Source organism: Pelodiscus sinensis, chromosome Z, assembly GCF_052426305.1.
Source record: "Pelodiscus sinensis isolate ZL-2025 chromosome Z, ASM5242630v1, whole genome shotgun sequence".
NCBI classification, from domain to species: Eukaryota; Metazoa; Chordata; order Testudines; family Trionychidae; genus Pelodiscus; species Pelodiscus sinensis.
Window position 1 is genome coordinate 8,289,164 of NC_143085.1, and position 18,331 is coordinate 8,307,494.

Sequence of the window (18,331 nt, forward strand, 5' to 3'; positions counted from 1 at the left end):
AAAGCCCTGTCTTTTTTGCTTGAATGCTATCTGATGCCATGTTTCTTAGTTCCTTACATGACTGTTCTTTGCTCCCAGGCCACCTTGCTTGAGCTTTGAACTCATTACTCACCCTACTACCGGGAAACAATACTGATGACCTCAAAGCACAATCTGGCAGCTGTGGGAAGTGTCAGCCAATGGTCAGGGCAGTGAGTGGTGTGTGTGTGTGTGTGTGCAATACACCCGAGACTTCAACTGCTGAGACCGGGGTCCCTTGCAGCGGGCAACCGGGAGGAGGTTGACAAGCGCCCCAATAAGTTTGCAGGGAGAGCTTATTACACTTCAGATTTTAGCTGCTAGAATCTGTGATTCCTTCGCAGCGGGCAGCCTGGGGGAGGCTGAGAAGTGCCCCAACGGATCTGCCACCTGGGAGTGACACAAATCCAAATGCCCAAGCTCTCCCTATATCTGTCCCTTAAGACCGGCTGAAGTTCTTTTAAATTGTGCCTGGTTCTGTTACAGCAACTGAAGGAGTCAGGTTAAAGCTTAAACAGTTACAGGTTTATTGAAGAAGCTTATAAATCACATGGTTGCAATAGCTATTGTTCTATTTCTTAACTGCTAGCAAAATATAGATCTTAAAAATGGTTATAAAGAAGATAAAGATAGGAAAACAGAAATAATAGTACCAAGTAACAGCTTAATCTTTAAAGAGCTCTAAGTCTGTGTACACTTAAGACAGAGGACCACATCCCGGTACAATTTTTACCCCCTTCTGTGCCTCTCGACTCCAGCGTGTCAGGTCAGGGCCGGTCCCTCAATTCCTAGGAAAGACGAAAATACGAGGTGGGCGTCCCCAAAGAACCTCGGGAGGTCAAACACCTAACCTGACCAGCAGGTAGAGGGTAGAATGACACTCAAAAGTGAGTGTGCTGTTGTACCCATCTTTATACTCATGGGGTCACGTATTTCTCTTTCTTATCTATGATGCCAAATGGTGCCAAAAGTCTGTCTTTTGTGAGACCACTTCTTACAAGGGAGTTGTGAACTTAATTTACACTTGTAAGAGAGAGTTGAGAGGATTAAATTGGAAGTACTGGGCATTCTTTTTTCTCAGTGGGAAATTCCTCTCCCAGGGACTGTGTGTTCGTATCAACATGGGTGCCAGCCGGGTACTTCTTGCAGCCTCGAGGCCAGCTTATTGCATTAATCGTTCTCTCCTCATATCTATGTTTTCAGCTTCTCAGGATCAGATGAGCCAGCATAGACTATGCTGATTTTATTTCTCCTTCTCTGTCCTGTATGCTTCAGGAACTTCAGAGAGGCAAAATAAGATGGATGAGATGGGAGGGAGGGGCTGTCTGGCTCCAGGAAGTGATGAGATTGGTGACTTGCTAAGGGACATTTCTTCCCTGTGTTTCAGAAATCAGCCTGGTGATACTCCTAAAGATGGGTAGGAATCTGTTAAAGGCTTCAGTGGAGCTAATCAAGTGTCTGTTAAGCACATGCTGAAGTGTTCTTCTGGATTGAGCCCTAAATGCAAGAGACTGAAATATAATAGACATATGTACAATTGTTCAATTCCATATCTGTTGTGAGCTTAGCCATTGGATAGCTTAAAAAAAAAAACCCTGGACAGCTGATTTGAGTGGTTTTAATATAAAATTGAGGGCCTAGAGAGCAGAGCCCTGTCAGAGCCATAGAGAGGATGGCCCCTCCCCTGTATATGGGAGGGTTTGTAGTGAGGTGTTGCCTGTATAATGACTTACTGCAACAACCTGTGAACTTCTGGTTCTGTTCACATCCTAGCAGGATGGTACACTTGCTGTAGTAAAACTGCACAATCACTTGTCTGGTATTTGCATTTCTACAGCTGCAGTTGGTGGTAATGTTGATCATAAGAACAGAAATACTGGGTCAGACCAAAGGTTCATCTAGCCCAGTATCCTGTCTGCTGACAGTAGCCAATGCCAAATACTCCAGAGCGAGTAAACATAACAAGGAATCATCATGTGATCCCTGTCCTGTCATCCATTTCCAGACAAAGACGAGGGACACCATTCCAGAGGTCCAGGAGCTAATAGCCATTGATGGACCTAACCTTCATGAATTTATCTAGCTCTTTTTTGAAACTTGTTAAAGTCCTGGTCTTCACAAAATCCTCTGACAAGGAGTTCCACAAGTTGGGCTGGGTGTGGGCTTTGACTCCTGCTGCAGTGGCCAGGGCTGTGCTGCCGTGCCTGGTGGTGCTCCTAGGGAGGGGGGCATGCAGCTCAATGAATGTGTGGGAGGGAGCAGGGTGCATGTAGGAGGGAGGAAGGGGGATAGGGTGTATGTGGGGATCTGCGGTGTGGTGAGGGGGATATAGGAATGGAGGCAGGGGTACAGGGAATGTGGCAGTGGGGAGGGACTAGGGAAGGATGTGGTAGAGGAAGGAGGTAGGGGTAGGGATAAGCAGTGTGGCGTGGGTAGGCGGGTGTAGGGAGGATGGAGAGTGCAGGAATGGAGGCAGGAGGATCAAACTGAAGGTACAGGTTGGTGGAGGGGAGGGAGTGCTGGGGCTGTCCCGGTTTTGGCCCTGCCTGACAGCTGGGGGTGGGGAAACTAGGGTTGACCCAGCCTTTGCCTGGCAGCGGGGGGGAAGGAAGGCAGGGCTGCTTACCCCCAGAGACAGGGGATTGGCCAGTGTTTGCAAGCAGGGCGCATCGCCCTCTAGTAATTAATATACTAATACATTTTATTCCATCGGGACCCTCAGTATCCTTAAAGCAGGGATCATCAACCTTTTTAAGCACAAGGTCACTTTTTGAATTTTAAGTGCAGTGTAAGATCTACCTCAAACCCAAATACCCTGCCCCACTTCCTTCGTGCTCCTTCTTTCAGGCCCTGCCCCTGCTTAACTCCATCCTCCCTTCCTCCCTCCCCCATTCTCCCTCCCTTTCATCAGGCAGGGGATGAGGGTTGGAGCACAGGCTCTGGTCTTGGACTAAGGGATTTGGAATGTGAAGGGCTCTGAGCTGAGCCTGGGGCAGGGAGTTGGGGTTCAGGAGGGGGGTCAGGCTCTGTAAGAGAGCTTGGATCCAGGGGGTTGGAGGTGCAGGAGGGAGTTCATGACTGGGGCAGGTGTTCAGAGCTGAGTCCAGCTGGGCACTGCTTACCTTAGGTGGCTCCTGGTTGGTGGTGCAGTGGGGCTAAGGCAGGCTCACCCCTGTCCTGTTCCTGTACCACTCCCAAAAGCAGCCAACAACTTCCTTCCATCCCAAGCCCTGTTGTGCTTTCCCCCTCCCCCAGCCCCCATTCTGTGGAGATAGAATACAGGGTGAAAGAAGGAGCACCCTGACATCAACATGCCCTCCTCTCCCTTCCCTAATCTGGACCAAAAGCAGGAGGCTCCCAGGCAGAAGAGGGGGAAGCTCCAAGGCAAAGGGCAGGAGGTGCACAGCAGTGGGAAGGAGGGGGAGGTGCTGCCATGCTGCAATGTATCGATAGCCTCTTGGCCAAACCAATCAAGATCACCTGTCAGAGGCTCCAAGATCTACTGGTAGATCCCAATCCACTGGTTGGTGATCACTGCCTTAAAGTTTCTCCACTAGTTGATGATCTTGACCTTGAAGATTTCTAGTGATGCAACTGAATTGTTCCTTTTGGAAGCATGTTCCCATTGCTCTCCCTGATCTTATACTTTTAAAACTTTTCCTTCCTTTTAAGCTAACTGTTCTTTTCTGGCATTTAAACACATCATTTTTGGTCTTTAACTTTGATTAGTCAGAGTGATCGCTTCTCCTGTTTGAGATGCCAAGAGCCAGTACTGTATATCAATAGTAGTAAGCTAAGCAAATAGAAGTAACATGATGGACTTCCACAACAGTAGATCAGAGGTGGGAAATAATTTTTGATGGGAAGTGGGACACTCCAAGATTTTGGTAAGTGGTCAAGGGCCACACTTTTCTATGGAGGGGCTCTTGGGTCTGGGTCAGAGTTTAGGTGCAGAAGGGAGCTCGGTAGGGAACTGTGGTGCAGGACAGGGTGTGGTGTCAGAGGGGGAGTTTGGGTAGAGGAGGGGGTTGTGACCTGGGGCAGGGGATTGGTGTGCGGGGACTGGTATGGGTTACAAGTGCTGGAGAAGATTCTGGCCTATGGAAGGAGTGTGGGAGGGGGTGCAGAGTCTGGGAGGCAGTTGGGGAGGAGGAGCTGGGGTGCCAGAGGCATGCTCTAGTGTGGTGGTGCCTGACCAATAGCACTCTCAGGCAGGCTTCCTTGCCAGCAGCCCCAGATGGCTGGCTGGCTTTGTATGTGGCTCTCTTGTCTTTCAGGGAGAGGAGACGGAGAGAGGCTTCACACATTGCCCTGGAGCTGAGAGATTGTGCTGCACTGCTCCCAACCCCAGGAAAAACTGGGGAACTGAGAGATTTTGCTGGGAGGCGGGGGCAACGTGTGAAGCCTCTCCTTCCCCTTCCCGCAGTGCAAAGAGCTGCAGGAAGTAGCCAGCCACTTTGATTGGCCATTGGAATCATAGGTCTGTCCCAATGCATTTGAAGGATTAACTTGACATAAGTAACTTGTCTCATTTCTTAGTAGGCATCATGGGGAATGTGAACAAAAGGTCAGTTTGTCATAACAAGCAATATGTGGGATCACCAGGGACATTTTAGTATTGGTAAACAAGCCTAAATGTAAGATAAGGTGGAGGTCAGATTATGCATGAACAATACATGTGCAGAACATGCTCTGTAAGGATTGGTTCACACAAAGTTACCAAGCCAATCCCAAGACCTGTATTGTGGTGCGTAAAAGTATATAAAGGAAGAGGATTTCTGTGTAAATTTGGATGGGTGGCAGGCTTCACAGCCGCTCTTCTATGCTTGAGTATGATCAACTCAGCATAGTTTTTTTGCATGGCAAACAAAGATACCTGAGTGACGAAATGGAGGATTGACCCGAGTTCTTGAGAAGCTCAGTGGAAAGAAATCCTCCCAACTGCGGTGGCTCTGTATGTAGCAATGAAGCTTTTATCTAATGAACTTCCATGTTTTTCTTTTCTAGGAATATTTAAGAGAAATTGTTTTTCTAGTATTGTAATGCCCCTTTTCTGGAGGGGAGCAGTGCAAAAACTTTAAATCTTGGGATTTTATTTGGTAGAGTTTGAATCTGCAGATTTGAATATGCTGTTGGCAGCTCTCTTTCCTAGGGATGAGTCTCAACTCCCAAAAGAAGTTGCTGGCAGCTATGGCATTTTTTAAGCTTAAATGCCAGACAACCACTGCTATAGGCCGGTAATTTTTACATATACTTGACTCCTAATGAGGAAATATATTGTAATCCTCTGAGGATGTCCTAAGATTAAAGAAGACAGACTTCATGACTCATTGAGATGGTTAGTAAATAGTAGTGTGCAGAATTTACAGTGCAGACTGCTCCTAGATGGTAAATCGGTTTCTATTTAATTTTTCTTTATCAGTTTTAAAACAGGAAGCTTCCAGAGACCCTTTCACTCTTTCTCTGTTATTCCAGTCATATGGCTGCATGTTTCTATCATGGATCTCAATGAAAGATTTTGAAATGGAACAGTGCAAGTACCTGGTGCTTTGTGGGTTGGGTACTTTTGAAGAATGCTAGCTCTGTCAAAAATAAACTACCTGCCTCTGCTACATAATAGGAATTTTGAGCCTAGATAGTGATCTGCATGTAAGTGGATTAATAAGGACGTGTGCTTTAGTTCACTGCCTCAACATTGGATGGAGTAGCTGGGCGTGCTAACCCTGTTCTGCAATCAAGGGAAAAGTTGTTGACTTGGATTCAGCAAAGCAATTAAGGGCATGCTGACATCACGTTGACTGCAGTGGAATTTAAGCTCTGGCTAAAAATTGTGGTTAACTGCTCTCTTGGTTTGGGACTGTCGTCATCTGATGCGGAATGATTCTGGGATTTCTGATCTCATCATCAAATAAACAAAGGAGGGTGGGGTGTATGTGTGCTGGTCACACTTGGTATGGGATGCTTTATGCAAAAGAAAAATAATTGCATACACGTAACGGTGGATATAGGTGAGCCATGGTAGCCTGCAGCCCCTCGGAGTGGAATCTGCTGCTGTTCCAGCTGCTTGTTGCAGCTTTTCTGTATGATTATAAATGGAGAGCTTAGTCCTTAGTTTGGGAAATGTTCCATTAGGTGCCAGTTTGCACTAACAAAAGGTTTGCACCGCTCTTAATAGTAAAAATCAACAGGAATTTTGATATTTTAATAGCATTTCCTATCTCTATGTTGGATGGGCCTCTCTAGTATTGTGGACTACCATTATAAAAATGTTTAAATATAAGGTTGCCAGATGGTTTCAGCAAAAATACCAGACACACTTGACATTACATCACAATCTACATTACATCTTATTTAGAAAATACTGGACAGTTATATTTTCTCAATTTATTTCCTGAACAGAAAGCTCAAATACTGGAGTGTCTGGTTCAAAACCGGACACCTGGCAACCCTATTTGGATATCAGTACAGAACAGTAACCCTTACAGCAGGGCTGGAGAACCTCAGGCCTGGCTTGCCTAGATCTGGCTCCCGAGGCTTAGGGGTCCCCCCAGCATTGGAGAGCCCACAATGGCACTCCATCCCCCCATATCCCACCACAGAGCTAGAGCACACAAAATCTATTAGTCTGCCCTCCCCCCAGCTCTGGTGTGCGAGGGAAATGTGGGAAGTGCCTTTTTCTTCTCATTTGTGTGTGGCCCCTGACCCAAAGAAAGGTTCCTCACCCCTGCCTTCTGGAAATCATTGCTGTATACAGGCAGTCCCCGGGTTACGTACAAGATAGGGACTGTAAGTTTGTTCTTAAGTTGAATTTGTATGTAAGTCGGAACTGGTACATATTTTTGGGGGGGGAACGGAGAACTGGAGTTAGGTGGAAAAGACCCTGATTCTCATACAACTTCCTTATTCTAAGAAAAACACATACTGTTTTGATATGAAGATTTTTTTGGTTGATATTTTAATTAAAAATTGATCATAAGTTTCAGTGTTTCATGCTATATCCAAATCTTCCTTTTGGGGTACCTGAAAGATCCCAATTATTCATTTAATAGTCAGAATCTTTGTTTTTTATAACTAAAAAGAGTTTATTCAATGCATATTACTGTTCCAAATAGAATTTGCTACAGATGGTTCAATGAAATGGGTATTAAGTGTAATCAATAGTCATTGGAGAGCACAGTGAAATATAGATACAGTCAAAGCTGTTGTTGTATTCTGCTGAGCAGATATTGGAAATCCCTTCCTGTGAAGTGTGTGTGTGAATTTATCCACAGGATTAATTTTAAAGAAAAATTCTGTGTTGGGAACAGGAGTTTAGCCACAGGTGGGTCCTCATTTTCCACTCACCCACTTTGCAACCAGCCCCATCCCCTTGGGGCTTACCCTGCTCCGCTTCAGCCAGGGCGTGGGTTGGGGCTCATTCCCTCTTTCCTTCTGCCCTGCTCCTCCCCATTCTTGCTCACCCATACCACTGGGTAATTTTTCAGCTTCATCTCTGGCAGGCTGGAAGGGACTTGTTAATTTCACGTGATGCTAACAAGATACTTGCAGCTCTAGTGCTGAAGAGGGAAAGAGCTGTTGCTCCCAAGGTGGGGACTGTAACACAATGAGTATCACTGCCTGCTGCTCCTGCTGTTCCCTAGGAAATTAATTTTTCCGCTTTGGGGTGCCCCCTTTTGGCTGGTGTCTTGTTCCCCCCAGCAGACCCGGGTCCTCCGTGGTGAGAAAAGTCGCTCCGCATCTCCCTGGTCTGCTGGGGGGGGGGCGCTAGCTCCGCGTCTCCCTGGTCTGCTGGGGGGAAGCGCCCCCTGCGCCGCCAGAGGCGGCGACAGTGGGGGAGGCACCCCGCACTAGCTGCACCCCCCCCCCCCGTTTGTAACTAGGGATCCGACGTAAGTTGGATTGACGTAACCCGGGGACTGCCTGTACCTTGAAAACATTAATGAGCAAGTGACATGGACTCACTGCAGGTGGATTAGAACCAGTTCTTTAAAGGAATTCAGGTGCCTAACTCCCACTGATATCAGATTATGCAGAATCACTTCCATGGCTTAAGGCAATACTGCAATTCGCACTTTATGTTCAAGCAATTAACTGATGCAATGGCTGATCTTAAGTTGAATAAGAGTAATTTGCAGTTGGTGAGACTTCTCCACTAGGCAGGCTGGAATACTGCTGTAGGAATGGTGACAGGCTGACCTCTGCTGGAGTGGCTGGGAAACCAAACTAAAATTGAAAAATAACTTTTGGATTTGCTCCCTCCCTTATTAAATATTGCCTGAGGGCAGACACACTACCTGTCAGTGCATGGGCCACATAATGGTCATATTTTCCAGTTCAGAGGCGAAGTGGCTCGGTCACTAAAAACAATGAGTTATCAATCTCTGTAGTTAGTTTAGGCCAGTGTTTCCCACAGGTTTGAAAGCTGAACTTGCAAACCAGGAAACTGCCCACGCCCTAACGTGATTGTGTATTTTTGTGCCCTGTGAGATGAAAGCCCATTCATCTTAATGTACCTGTCTATGTCCTTAGTTGGGGTTAGAGTTGCCACATGGCTTCAACAAAAATACTGGGCACACTTGACATTGCATCACAATCTATATTACATCCAGGAGCGGTCCGAGGCCGGCTGCGGCAGCTTGTGTTCCAGGCGGAACATATGATCGGCGGCGCCGCCTGCAGGGCTGTCAGTGGAGTGACGTCATCATCGGCACCCTGGGCGGCGACGCCTTAGGCGGCGACTGAGTTCGCCTATAGCCGCAGGCCGCCCCTGATTACATCTTATTAAGAAAATACTGGACACTTATATTTTCTCAGTTATATTTTCTCAATTTGTTTCCCAAACAGAAAGTTAAAATACTGGACTGTCCAGTGCAAAACTAGACACTTGGCAACCCTAGTTGTGTTTTTTGCTCCCACTGCATTGGGATATGTTACTGTAGCCTTTTATAATATAGCATGTCCTTTTATTTCTTCTGTGCTGTGAGCTGCGATTGTTAGCTAGCTAGACTATTCTCACTGGTTCCAGAACTAAGCACCCATCTGAAATGAGAGAGGCAATTCATATGTCAAAGCAATTGTTTTAGACTCTGCAAAGTAGGAGACCTTACTTTATCAGCTATTCACTCCACATCTTCAGGATTTTTTTTTTTTTTTTTCAGTCGTAACAGACAGAGTCTTTCTTTAGAAAAAATGAAAATATGAAACATTGGAAAGTATCAAAGTGTGTCATTGTTACTCCCCAGCTAGTGATTTGACCAGTGCTTTGGGGAGCACTAATCTAATCAGTTGAGATTTCTTACAAGCATACAATTAGCTGTTTAAAAAAATCATACGTAGCCTCAGTGCTGCAGTGTCTGAGAAACCGCACCACAGATGCTTCTCGTGATGCTGGATGGTCAAAGAAAAAGCTTCCAAAAAGTACCTTTTGTCAAGTGCCCAGAAGATCCCAATAGTTTGGTAACCTCTGTCGTCTTGGCTCCTGCCCCCAGAGAGTGGGTCAGTTTTTTGGGTGCTCAGCTTGGGACCCTGAAAGGAGCCTGATTTGCAGAAAGTGCCAAAAACGTCAAGTCCCTTTTTGAAAGTCTTGGCAAAGGTTTAAAACACTTTCAATGTTTTACTGCTTCAGAACCTACGTTCCCGCTGCTCTCTGTTTGCTGCTTGGGATCAGTTCTTTCTGCTCTCTTGTTTGCTGCTTGGGCAAGACTCCTCCTTTAGACAGAAACTGTCCTTTGCTATGCTAATTATGGGACTTAAAAGACAAATATTCAGTTGGCAATGCTGTGAACTTGTTCAGCTGCCCTCTTTATGACCGACATCTTCCATAATGCCCACCAGAAGTGAACCAGCCAGCTCAGTTTTCTTTTATAAGACTTTTAATCTATCCTTACACTAAAAAAACCCTTTGTCTTAACAACTCTGACTGTGCCCAGTAGTCATGCAACCTTATGATCGTATCCAGTGTTTCTCCTCTGGGTTGCACCATATCACTTAGATCAGGCATGTCCAAAGTCCGGCCCGCGGGCCAATTGCGGCCCGTGTTCCGGTTTAATACGGCCTCACAGGTAATTTGGCAATATCTATCTTTTATAGCCCCCAACGAATCCATATGTATTGAGATGAATACATTGTAAAATCTCAGTTAATGTCAGTTGGTCTAAATCAGTTATAAATATATTTGGACACAACATGTATACTTGGTGTTATGTTCCTGTTAATATTTTTTGAACTTAAAAGTTGACAGACAACCTTTATTACCAATAATATGTAATGTACTTTACAATGTTCCTGACATATATTTCAGCTTCTTGGATTTTTTTTCATCTGGCCTTCAGATATGAAAGGCAGAGTGATTTAACACCTGTTTAGATTGGTCATCCATGTGACGAAATGAAAAGTATGCCGTTTGCAATAAACTTTGCATAAAATAGTTAATTTGCATTTAAATTTAATGGTTCAAAGAATGTCAGGCAAAATGGTCGGCCCTCACGCATGTTCACTTCATCAAATCTGGCCCTCTTTGAAAAAAGTTTGGGCACCCCTGACTTAGATCAAGGTTACCCAATACACACAGGCCACATGCAGCCCATGGCCCGTTTGTTTGCAGCCTTTGGGTGGGAGCTAAAGCAAAAAAGTAGTCAATATTTCTGTTGATATTTGTTTTAGTAGTTAAATTCCTGCACTGTCATTGCTCATTAAAAGTGCTGACATATGGGTGGAAATCAGGTAAATATTGCATTTTATTAGTATCAGCAGAAATGACTTAAATGGGACCTGTGTGTTGTGTATTCATGCCCCTTAGTGTGAAAGAAGCTATTTGCACATATATTTGCCTGTATATGCAACCAAACTTAAGTTGCAGCCCTTGCCATGTGCTGTGAGTATCACTGTAATCCCCAAGGCTTGCAAAGTTGAGTAGCCCTGATTTAGATTATGCTCTGTGGGGCAAGCATGCTGTGCTGTTTGTACTCAGTTGCTGTTCAGAGTTCTTTAAAAGACCTCGGTAATACTGTTCAACTGGCTGAACATACAATAATAAATTTGGGGGAACATTTTACAGCTTGAGTTTCTCTTTTCCAGTTAAAAAACAAACCAAAGTATCAATAAGGCTGCTAATAATACTCCTGAATCTTCTTGCCTAGCACTCTCCCTGTAGCAGCAAGAGAATATCACCCTAGTCGTGACATTTAAGAGCGGTGCTTACGTTCTTGCTTCAGATAGTCTTTCAAAGACAAGTTTAGTTGAACTGCAGAGATTTATTGGTTAGTGGAAGACTGCAATTGAGTAAAGAGTTGGATAAACACTTATTATCCACAATATTTATTGTTCTGAACCCAGGGGATTTCTCACTTGGTTCATGGACAGTATACCTGATACAAAACATTGTTTGTACATACCTTCTGGTGTTCTATAAATATAACACCATTGGGTGGGGCCAGTCAGGTGCAAAGGAAAAATAATTTCATGCACCTATTTTTTACTGGGTTTTTTTAAGCTTTTTTTTAAATATAGCCTTTTGGGATTTCTTCTTGGAGTGTTCATATGAAGACTACAGGCAGTCCCCGGGTTACGTACAAGATAGGGACTGTAGGTTTGTTCTTAAGTTGAATTTGTATGTAAGTCGGAACTGGTACATATTGTAGGGGAAACTCTAGCCAAACATTTCTCCAGAGCTCAGTTTTATTCTCCCACACCTCACTTCCCTCAGTCCTTTATTCTCAAGCTGAGGTGTCTGCTGAGAAAAGCCGCTCCGCGTCTCCCTGGTCTGCTGGGGGGGGTGAAGGGGGGACGGCGCTAGCTTCGCGTCTCCCTGGTCTGCTGGGGGGAAGCAGCTCGTGCGGGGTTGCCTCACCCCATTTGTAAGTAGGGATCCGATGTAAGTCGGATCCATGTAACCCGGGGACTGCCTGTATTTAAACAAATGTTTCACTGTATTGCACTCTCAAAGGTTAGGAACGAAGGGATCTGTCTTTATACTGATGCAATTCTTGTTACCAGCTAAGTGAGAGAGAGAGAGGATTTCTGTTAAGGGAGTGTCCTCTAGTGGTTAACTCTGGGGAATGGAGAGACAAGATTCTTCACTTCTGTTCTTAGCTCTGATTCAGGCCCAGTCAGCAAAGCACTCCTCATGTGAATGCAGCTTATATTGACAAACGCTTACAGGTTGTTCTACCATCCTCCTCCTTCCATTCTCAAGCAAAATAAACTATACCAGCAAAAGCTCAGTTTTGCGAGGATCACTCTGTGTAATCCAACGATTTTGCCAGTACATGTATATCACAAATTGCACCTTTGACAGGCAGCTACTCTGGCAAACATTTGTAGACTCATGTACTGTACCATGGCTCATTTTTGTGGCAGTGTAGCTTACAAGAGGGTTTTATCCTTGATGACAACAGGTGCTTTATCCTTAAAACGCATATGGCCCACACAGGCAGAATACCCCTATAAGAGTTAAAAATCAAGAAGGTCTTTCTTGGCCTCCATGTGTTGTACAAAATACCTATGTTGTTGCTGAACTAGGCTTCAGTCAGCCAGGCTCACTGCACACACCGGAGGCTCCTTGCATCCCTCCGCTCCCTTTTTGTCCCCTATCTTCTGCCACTATTTCATGGACTCCTTGCCCCACCACCATATGTTAGGTGTGTTCCAATGTCTCCATTTCTTTCTTGCTCTTCCGTGGCAGAGGAGCTCCCATGTGGCTCCCACGTTTCACTGTCTCCCCCCATTCTTTATTTTTTTCTCTCTGGGAGAGAAATTATTCATAGTTAACATTCAGATGTGTTGGTGTTCAGCGCAATTGGGGAGACAGGCATTAGGCTGGTATCCTTATGTAGAAGATGACAATATTTGCTGCCAACTCGTTCTTTGATCTACTGACGGTTGAGTCCTGACTTAAGCCTATGGGGTCTTTTAATTGGGCACCAGAATCAGTGTTTCTCCTAGTGGCATTCCGGCTTTTTACAGAAATGGAAAACCCTGGCCAGTGATGCCTACAACATTCCCTAAAATTGTACATCCTAGGAGAGAAAAGCCCTAGAGTCAGGGCCTCACCAGCTCAGTCAATGAGAGACTCTTCCAAAAGAAGGACTTTCTTCATTTTTAATTCTTGTAGGGGTACTCTGCCTGTGTGGGACATACGCGTTTCAAGGATAAAGCACCCGTTGTCATCATCAAGGCGAAAACCCTCTTGTCCGCTACATTGCTGCAAAAATGAGCCATGGTTCAGTACATGAGTTTACAAATGTTTGTCAGAGTTGCTGCCTGTCAGAGGTACAATTTGTGATGGACATACATGTACTGGCAAAACCACTGGTGTACATAGAGTGATACTCGCAAAACTGTGCTTTTGCTGGTATAGTATATTTTGCTTGAGGATGGAAGGAGGAGGATGATGGAACAGATTCATGTGCTGATTTAGAAGTGTGGGGTCAAAACTAGGAATATGAGGGAAACAATTTGAGAAGGATCAGTTTAAGAGAGTGATATAAGACTGATCTAGGGAAAGCCTTAAATTTGATGATCTCTCTCTCTCTCTCTCTCTCTCTCATGCATTATAATGTGGGATACATAAGGAAAGAGAATTCTCTTCATCTAAAAGAGAAAGAACAACATTGGTAATGGGCATTACTTGTACGAGTGCATGGTCCAATGATAATTGGCATATATATATATTAGCGTATGTACAAATAATTTATAGTGTTCCTCTATATCTTTTTTCCTTTCAGGCAAAGAAGAGTGCACAGAACTTAGGGAGACAACAGGCAAACATACAAAAATGCTGCTGAAATGTGTCTGAGCCACAGATTGTGGTTTGTGCCACAGTTAAACAGGTACAATTCACCTGAGTGTATTCTGTATGTCGTGGACAGATGTATCCCTCTTGCATTGTGCTCTATGAGTCAGGAGTCCTGATGCATTGAGTCTGGCTGTGGCTGCATGCTGTGGAATGTTTCCATCCAAGATTAGAACCTTTCTTCACCATCATTGTATCCTGAGTTTTCAGACCCCCAGAGCCTCCCAAGTCTACCATTGTTGGGCACTATAGTTTATTTTATGGCTCTTGTGTTTTGATCAGGATCAGCCCCATTCTAAGGTGTTCCACTGCCATTTACGGTCTGGTGTCTACCATGAGAGCAACACAGTGTGTTGTGTATACTTTCAGAAATCTGCTTCTGTGCTTGTGCACTGATGTCAGAACTTAGAATTTTGTTCAGAAAACCAGTGCCCAACTGACACAAAACTATCCTGAGTTGACAGAGCCACAGACAATCACGACTACAATTCAGCTTCCAATTAAAAAATGGTGATGGTGATGTAAATTTAAAAAGGCAGGACCATGTCTTTCTCCAGAGCAAAGGAATCTTTACTGGAGGATCTGGCTCTTATTTCAGGCCCAAGTTTGCATTTTTAAATGTTGCAGATTTCTGAACATTTTCTCTTCTAACATGGAGTTTTCAAAAAACATCAAAACCTAAACTCTAATGACTTGTTCTCCTCACTTTGGCAAAACAAGTCAAATATAGAGCCATTCATTTTTGCTATTTGCATTGACTAATATGGTTCAAGCAAGAGTGGCTTGTTGTCGCTCTTCTTCTGCCCCCTTGTCTTGTTGGTGTGTTACTGTTTATCAATTTCAAATCAACACACAGTGACCCAGAAGTGGAAATATCATAAAATGGGCTGGTTCATATTTCTTTTATTTTTTCCCCCTCTTGAACAACTTCTTGTAAATAAGAAACAATCTACTGACTTTTATTTTCAGGAATTAAACCTTTTTTGGGATGAACATCTTATGACTTGTATTAAGTACAGTTCTTAACTGTAGTTTGGTGTACATACAAAAGGAAGATGAACTCCAATAAAGATCAAGCTTGTTGGGTGACATACTCTATAGAGTGGGATTTTCAAAAACACCTCTGTCACTTAAGAGCTACATAAAGCCAAGGAAACTAGTGTATTTAGGCACTTCTTGAAAATCCCATCCATTCAAATTATCATATGTAAATTAAATAAAGCAGTGGGAAGAGAGTAATATCCAAGCAAGAGAGATTATTAAAAGGATGCAAAACAAAGTCTGATACTTTAGAAACTGGCACATCAGGAGAGCTGCATTGAGACTGTTAGTAGAAACTTCTATCACATAATGTTTCATATAGTTCCCAAATAACTTCCCTCATCAGACAGACATTAGCATAACTTCAAAATTCAGTACAGGCAGTCCCCGGGTTACGTACAAGATAGGGACTGTAGGTTTGTTCTTAAGTTGAATTTGTATGTAAGTCGGAACTGGTACATATTGTAGGGGAAACTCTAGCCAAACATTTCTCCAGAGCTCAGTTTTATTCTCCCACACCTCACTTCCCTCAGTCCTTTATTCTCAAGCTGAGGTGTCTGCTGAGAAAAGCCACTCCACGTCTCCCTGGTCTGCTGGGGGCGGCTCTAGCTTCGCGTCTCCCTGGTCTGCTGGGGGGAAGCAGCTAGTGCGGGGTTGCCTCACCCCATTTGTAAGTAGGGATCCGATGTAAGTCGGATCCATGTAACCCGGGGACTGCCTGTAGTCACTTCTGGAATCCAATAAATGGCTTTTATGCTCATAATACCTAGTTATCTGTTAACCTCTATTTGACTAATAATTGAACACAATTACTTGAAGGAAACAAGGGATAAACCCGCTTTGGAAGTTATTTTCTCTAATCTCATAAGTTTGAACAAAAACGTGTATAAAACTAGATGATGAATTAACATTGTTATTCTTCCAGGTGCTGAGGGTTCTCTGCAAACTACTTTGTCAATGAGGGAAGAAACTGATTGGGAATTTAAAGCGCGAACTAGGTCATAATACTGTTCAACATGCGGAAAGGGGTGCCAAAGGACCCAGAGATAGTTGACCTGTTCTATAAAGATGATCCTGAGGAAATATTTGTTGGTTTACATGAAATTGGACATGGAAGTTTTGGAGCAGTTTACTTTGTAAGTATATTTGTTCACCTGCATTTCTCCTAAGAAATACTTATCAACCCTAGTAATACATGTGACATTTAGAACAAAATGATGAAGGCCTTACATACACTAGTTTCTCTCAGTATGCCTGTGAGATAAATATACAAGACACTAGGGATGTGACTGACTAGTTGATTATCTGATGTTGGTAGTCCGTCGTGTCCAACGATGACATCTTGAGCTTGCACAGACTCTTCAGTTGTGGACTTTCATGTGCCTAAGGAGTCCAAGCCTTGAACGGCATGAGCGTTCACAGTGGGGGCAAAGGAATTGTCCTGGCTCTGTCAGTGTAGCAAATGCTTATCGGATCGTTGACAAACTAGTTGCTTCCTCCACTCCTTGCTGTCTCTATCAGAAAGAGGCAGTGGTGGCAGACGGGGAAGAGAGGGCATTTCAAAGTGGCAGCACTGCATGGAACCTGGGGTCAGCTGGGGACTCCTCCGATGACCCCAGGCTCCATGAGGCACTGCCACTTTGAAATGCTGCCGAGAGCACAGGGCCAGCGGAGGACCACTCCCTGTGGCGCTTTCACCTTTGAAATGTAGCAACAGCCCTGGGCTATTGTTACACTTCAGAGGTGAAAGTGCCCTTATTGATTAATCAAATAGCCAAATAATTTTAACTTTACACCCCTACAAGATACATCTCTTAATCCACTGCTGAAGTGTAGCTGTCTGTGGAGAGAAGCCCAGCCTCACAGTATCAGTGCATGGCATTTGATATGCAACTGGTTGCGGTAAGAAGGGAGTACTGTATCTGAAGATAAAGGACAAATTTAGCCAGGAAGAAATATAATCCCTCATGCTGTTTTATCATCAGAAACAGCAGGATTTAATGTCGTTGTCCTTGTGAAAAGTGTAAACGCTTTTTAATAACCATCAGTGGCTTGAATTTGTTTTTTTGCTTATGTTGTGTATTTCCAAATTATCTGCACATTCAAGGAACTGATGAATTCAACAGGCAACTAAAGGTAAAATCCATTTTCAGTAATAAATTGGTCCCATGGCTGGTGGCCTACAATCTTCACTGATTCAGTAGCAAAAAACAAAGGTATTGTTAAGGGTCCTTTGTGGCATTTTTCTATGCTCCTAATATTAGAGATACTGAGTTGCTCATATTCTTGTGCAGTGGTGTTACACTGAAAGCATTTGAATGTCATCCTGCTTCATTCCCCACCTGAGCGCTTTTAACCATAGCAAAATCTGTATGAAGCGGTATTAAGGGACAGTGTTAAACATCCACGTTCACTGAGTAAATGTCATGGCAGTCTAGAGGAGCAATTTTAAAAAGAGTTTGTTCAGAAAGTAGTAGTTACTGCTGAATCTCTATCATGGATAGTGTCCATGATAAATTAAGTTCAGCATCCTTGTGGGTGTAATCATATCAAAACTTGGCACTAACATAGAATTTCAAAAAGCAAGAACTAAAAAATAAGGAAGATGGAGAAATTAAACAAAAAAGTTAAGCTACACTTTTTGATTTAAGCCTCAGAGTGTTGTAACAGATTTAGAGTGTGTATGTATAGCCCCGACAGGAAGGCAAGTAAACATGGGCTAAATCGCACCTCACTCAGAAAATGGCTTCAGCTGAATGACATTGTCATTAGGAAGGAACATATGTGAAGATATTCAGAAGTAATGGGAGACTTTGGATGTCCAACTTGAGACCCGTTAACTGGTTCCAAAATGCTGAGCATCCAATCTCTGAATCAGTTCTCTAAGGTAGGGTGGGCAATAATTTTTAATGGGGAGCCACTCCCAAGATTTTTGGCAATTGGTCAAAGGCTGCATTCCTACAATGTGTTTGGGGTCTGGGACTAGCTGTGGGTGCTCTGCCAATCATCTGGGAGGCATTTGAAACTTTCCCGAGTGGCCATACAAGTGCACAGCTGATGGGGGAACACTGCTGGGCACTGTCAGAGGCAGGATACTGAACTATGGTGGACCTAGTCTGATGTGGTACGGCACTACCTCTGTAGTGCTTAAAACTAGTATCTACAAAAACACTAGGAAATATACTGAGTAGGGAATAACCCTGCACTGACAGAGAGAGGCTCGGCTGGTGTAATTGATGTTCCCTAGCTTGAACTTCTTTGATTCTGTGGACCCAGGGCATGGATTCACCTTTAAAAACTGCCCTTCTGGAACCCCATTTGATAAACCTTTATGCTTTTTTGCCAATTGCTTTCCTTCCCTTCTCAAAACCTCCCCTTAAGGATTGCAGCCTCTTGCCCATCACTTTTTGTATTGGAAGGACAGTTGTTGCTCAGTAGTTTGCATTTTTCTTATTTGCCCGGTCCCCTGTCCTCTTCCCC

The 18,331-nt window shown here is 44.1% G+C and overlaps 1 protein-coding gene across 4 annotated transcripts in view; it reads left to right on the forward strand.

The window, feature by feature from the left end:
• Positions 1 to 18,331, forward strand: part of TAOK3 (TAO kinase 3) — a 162,390-nt gene that overhangs the window by 55,873 nt on the left and 88,186 nt on the right. For all 4 annotated transcript variants that reach the window (XM_075898155.2, XM_075898153.2, XM_075898154.2 and 1 more), the window contains 2 exons: positions 13,743 to 13,847; positions 15,777 to 15,987. In XM_075898155.2, coding sequence (XP_075754270.1) covers positions 15,868 to 15,987 — 120 coding nt within the window. In that variant the 5' untranslated portion in view covers positions 13,743 to 13,847; positions 15,777 to 15,867. The remainder of the gene's footprint in view (positions 1 to 13,742; positions 13,848 to 15,776; positions 15,988 to 18,331) is intronic.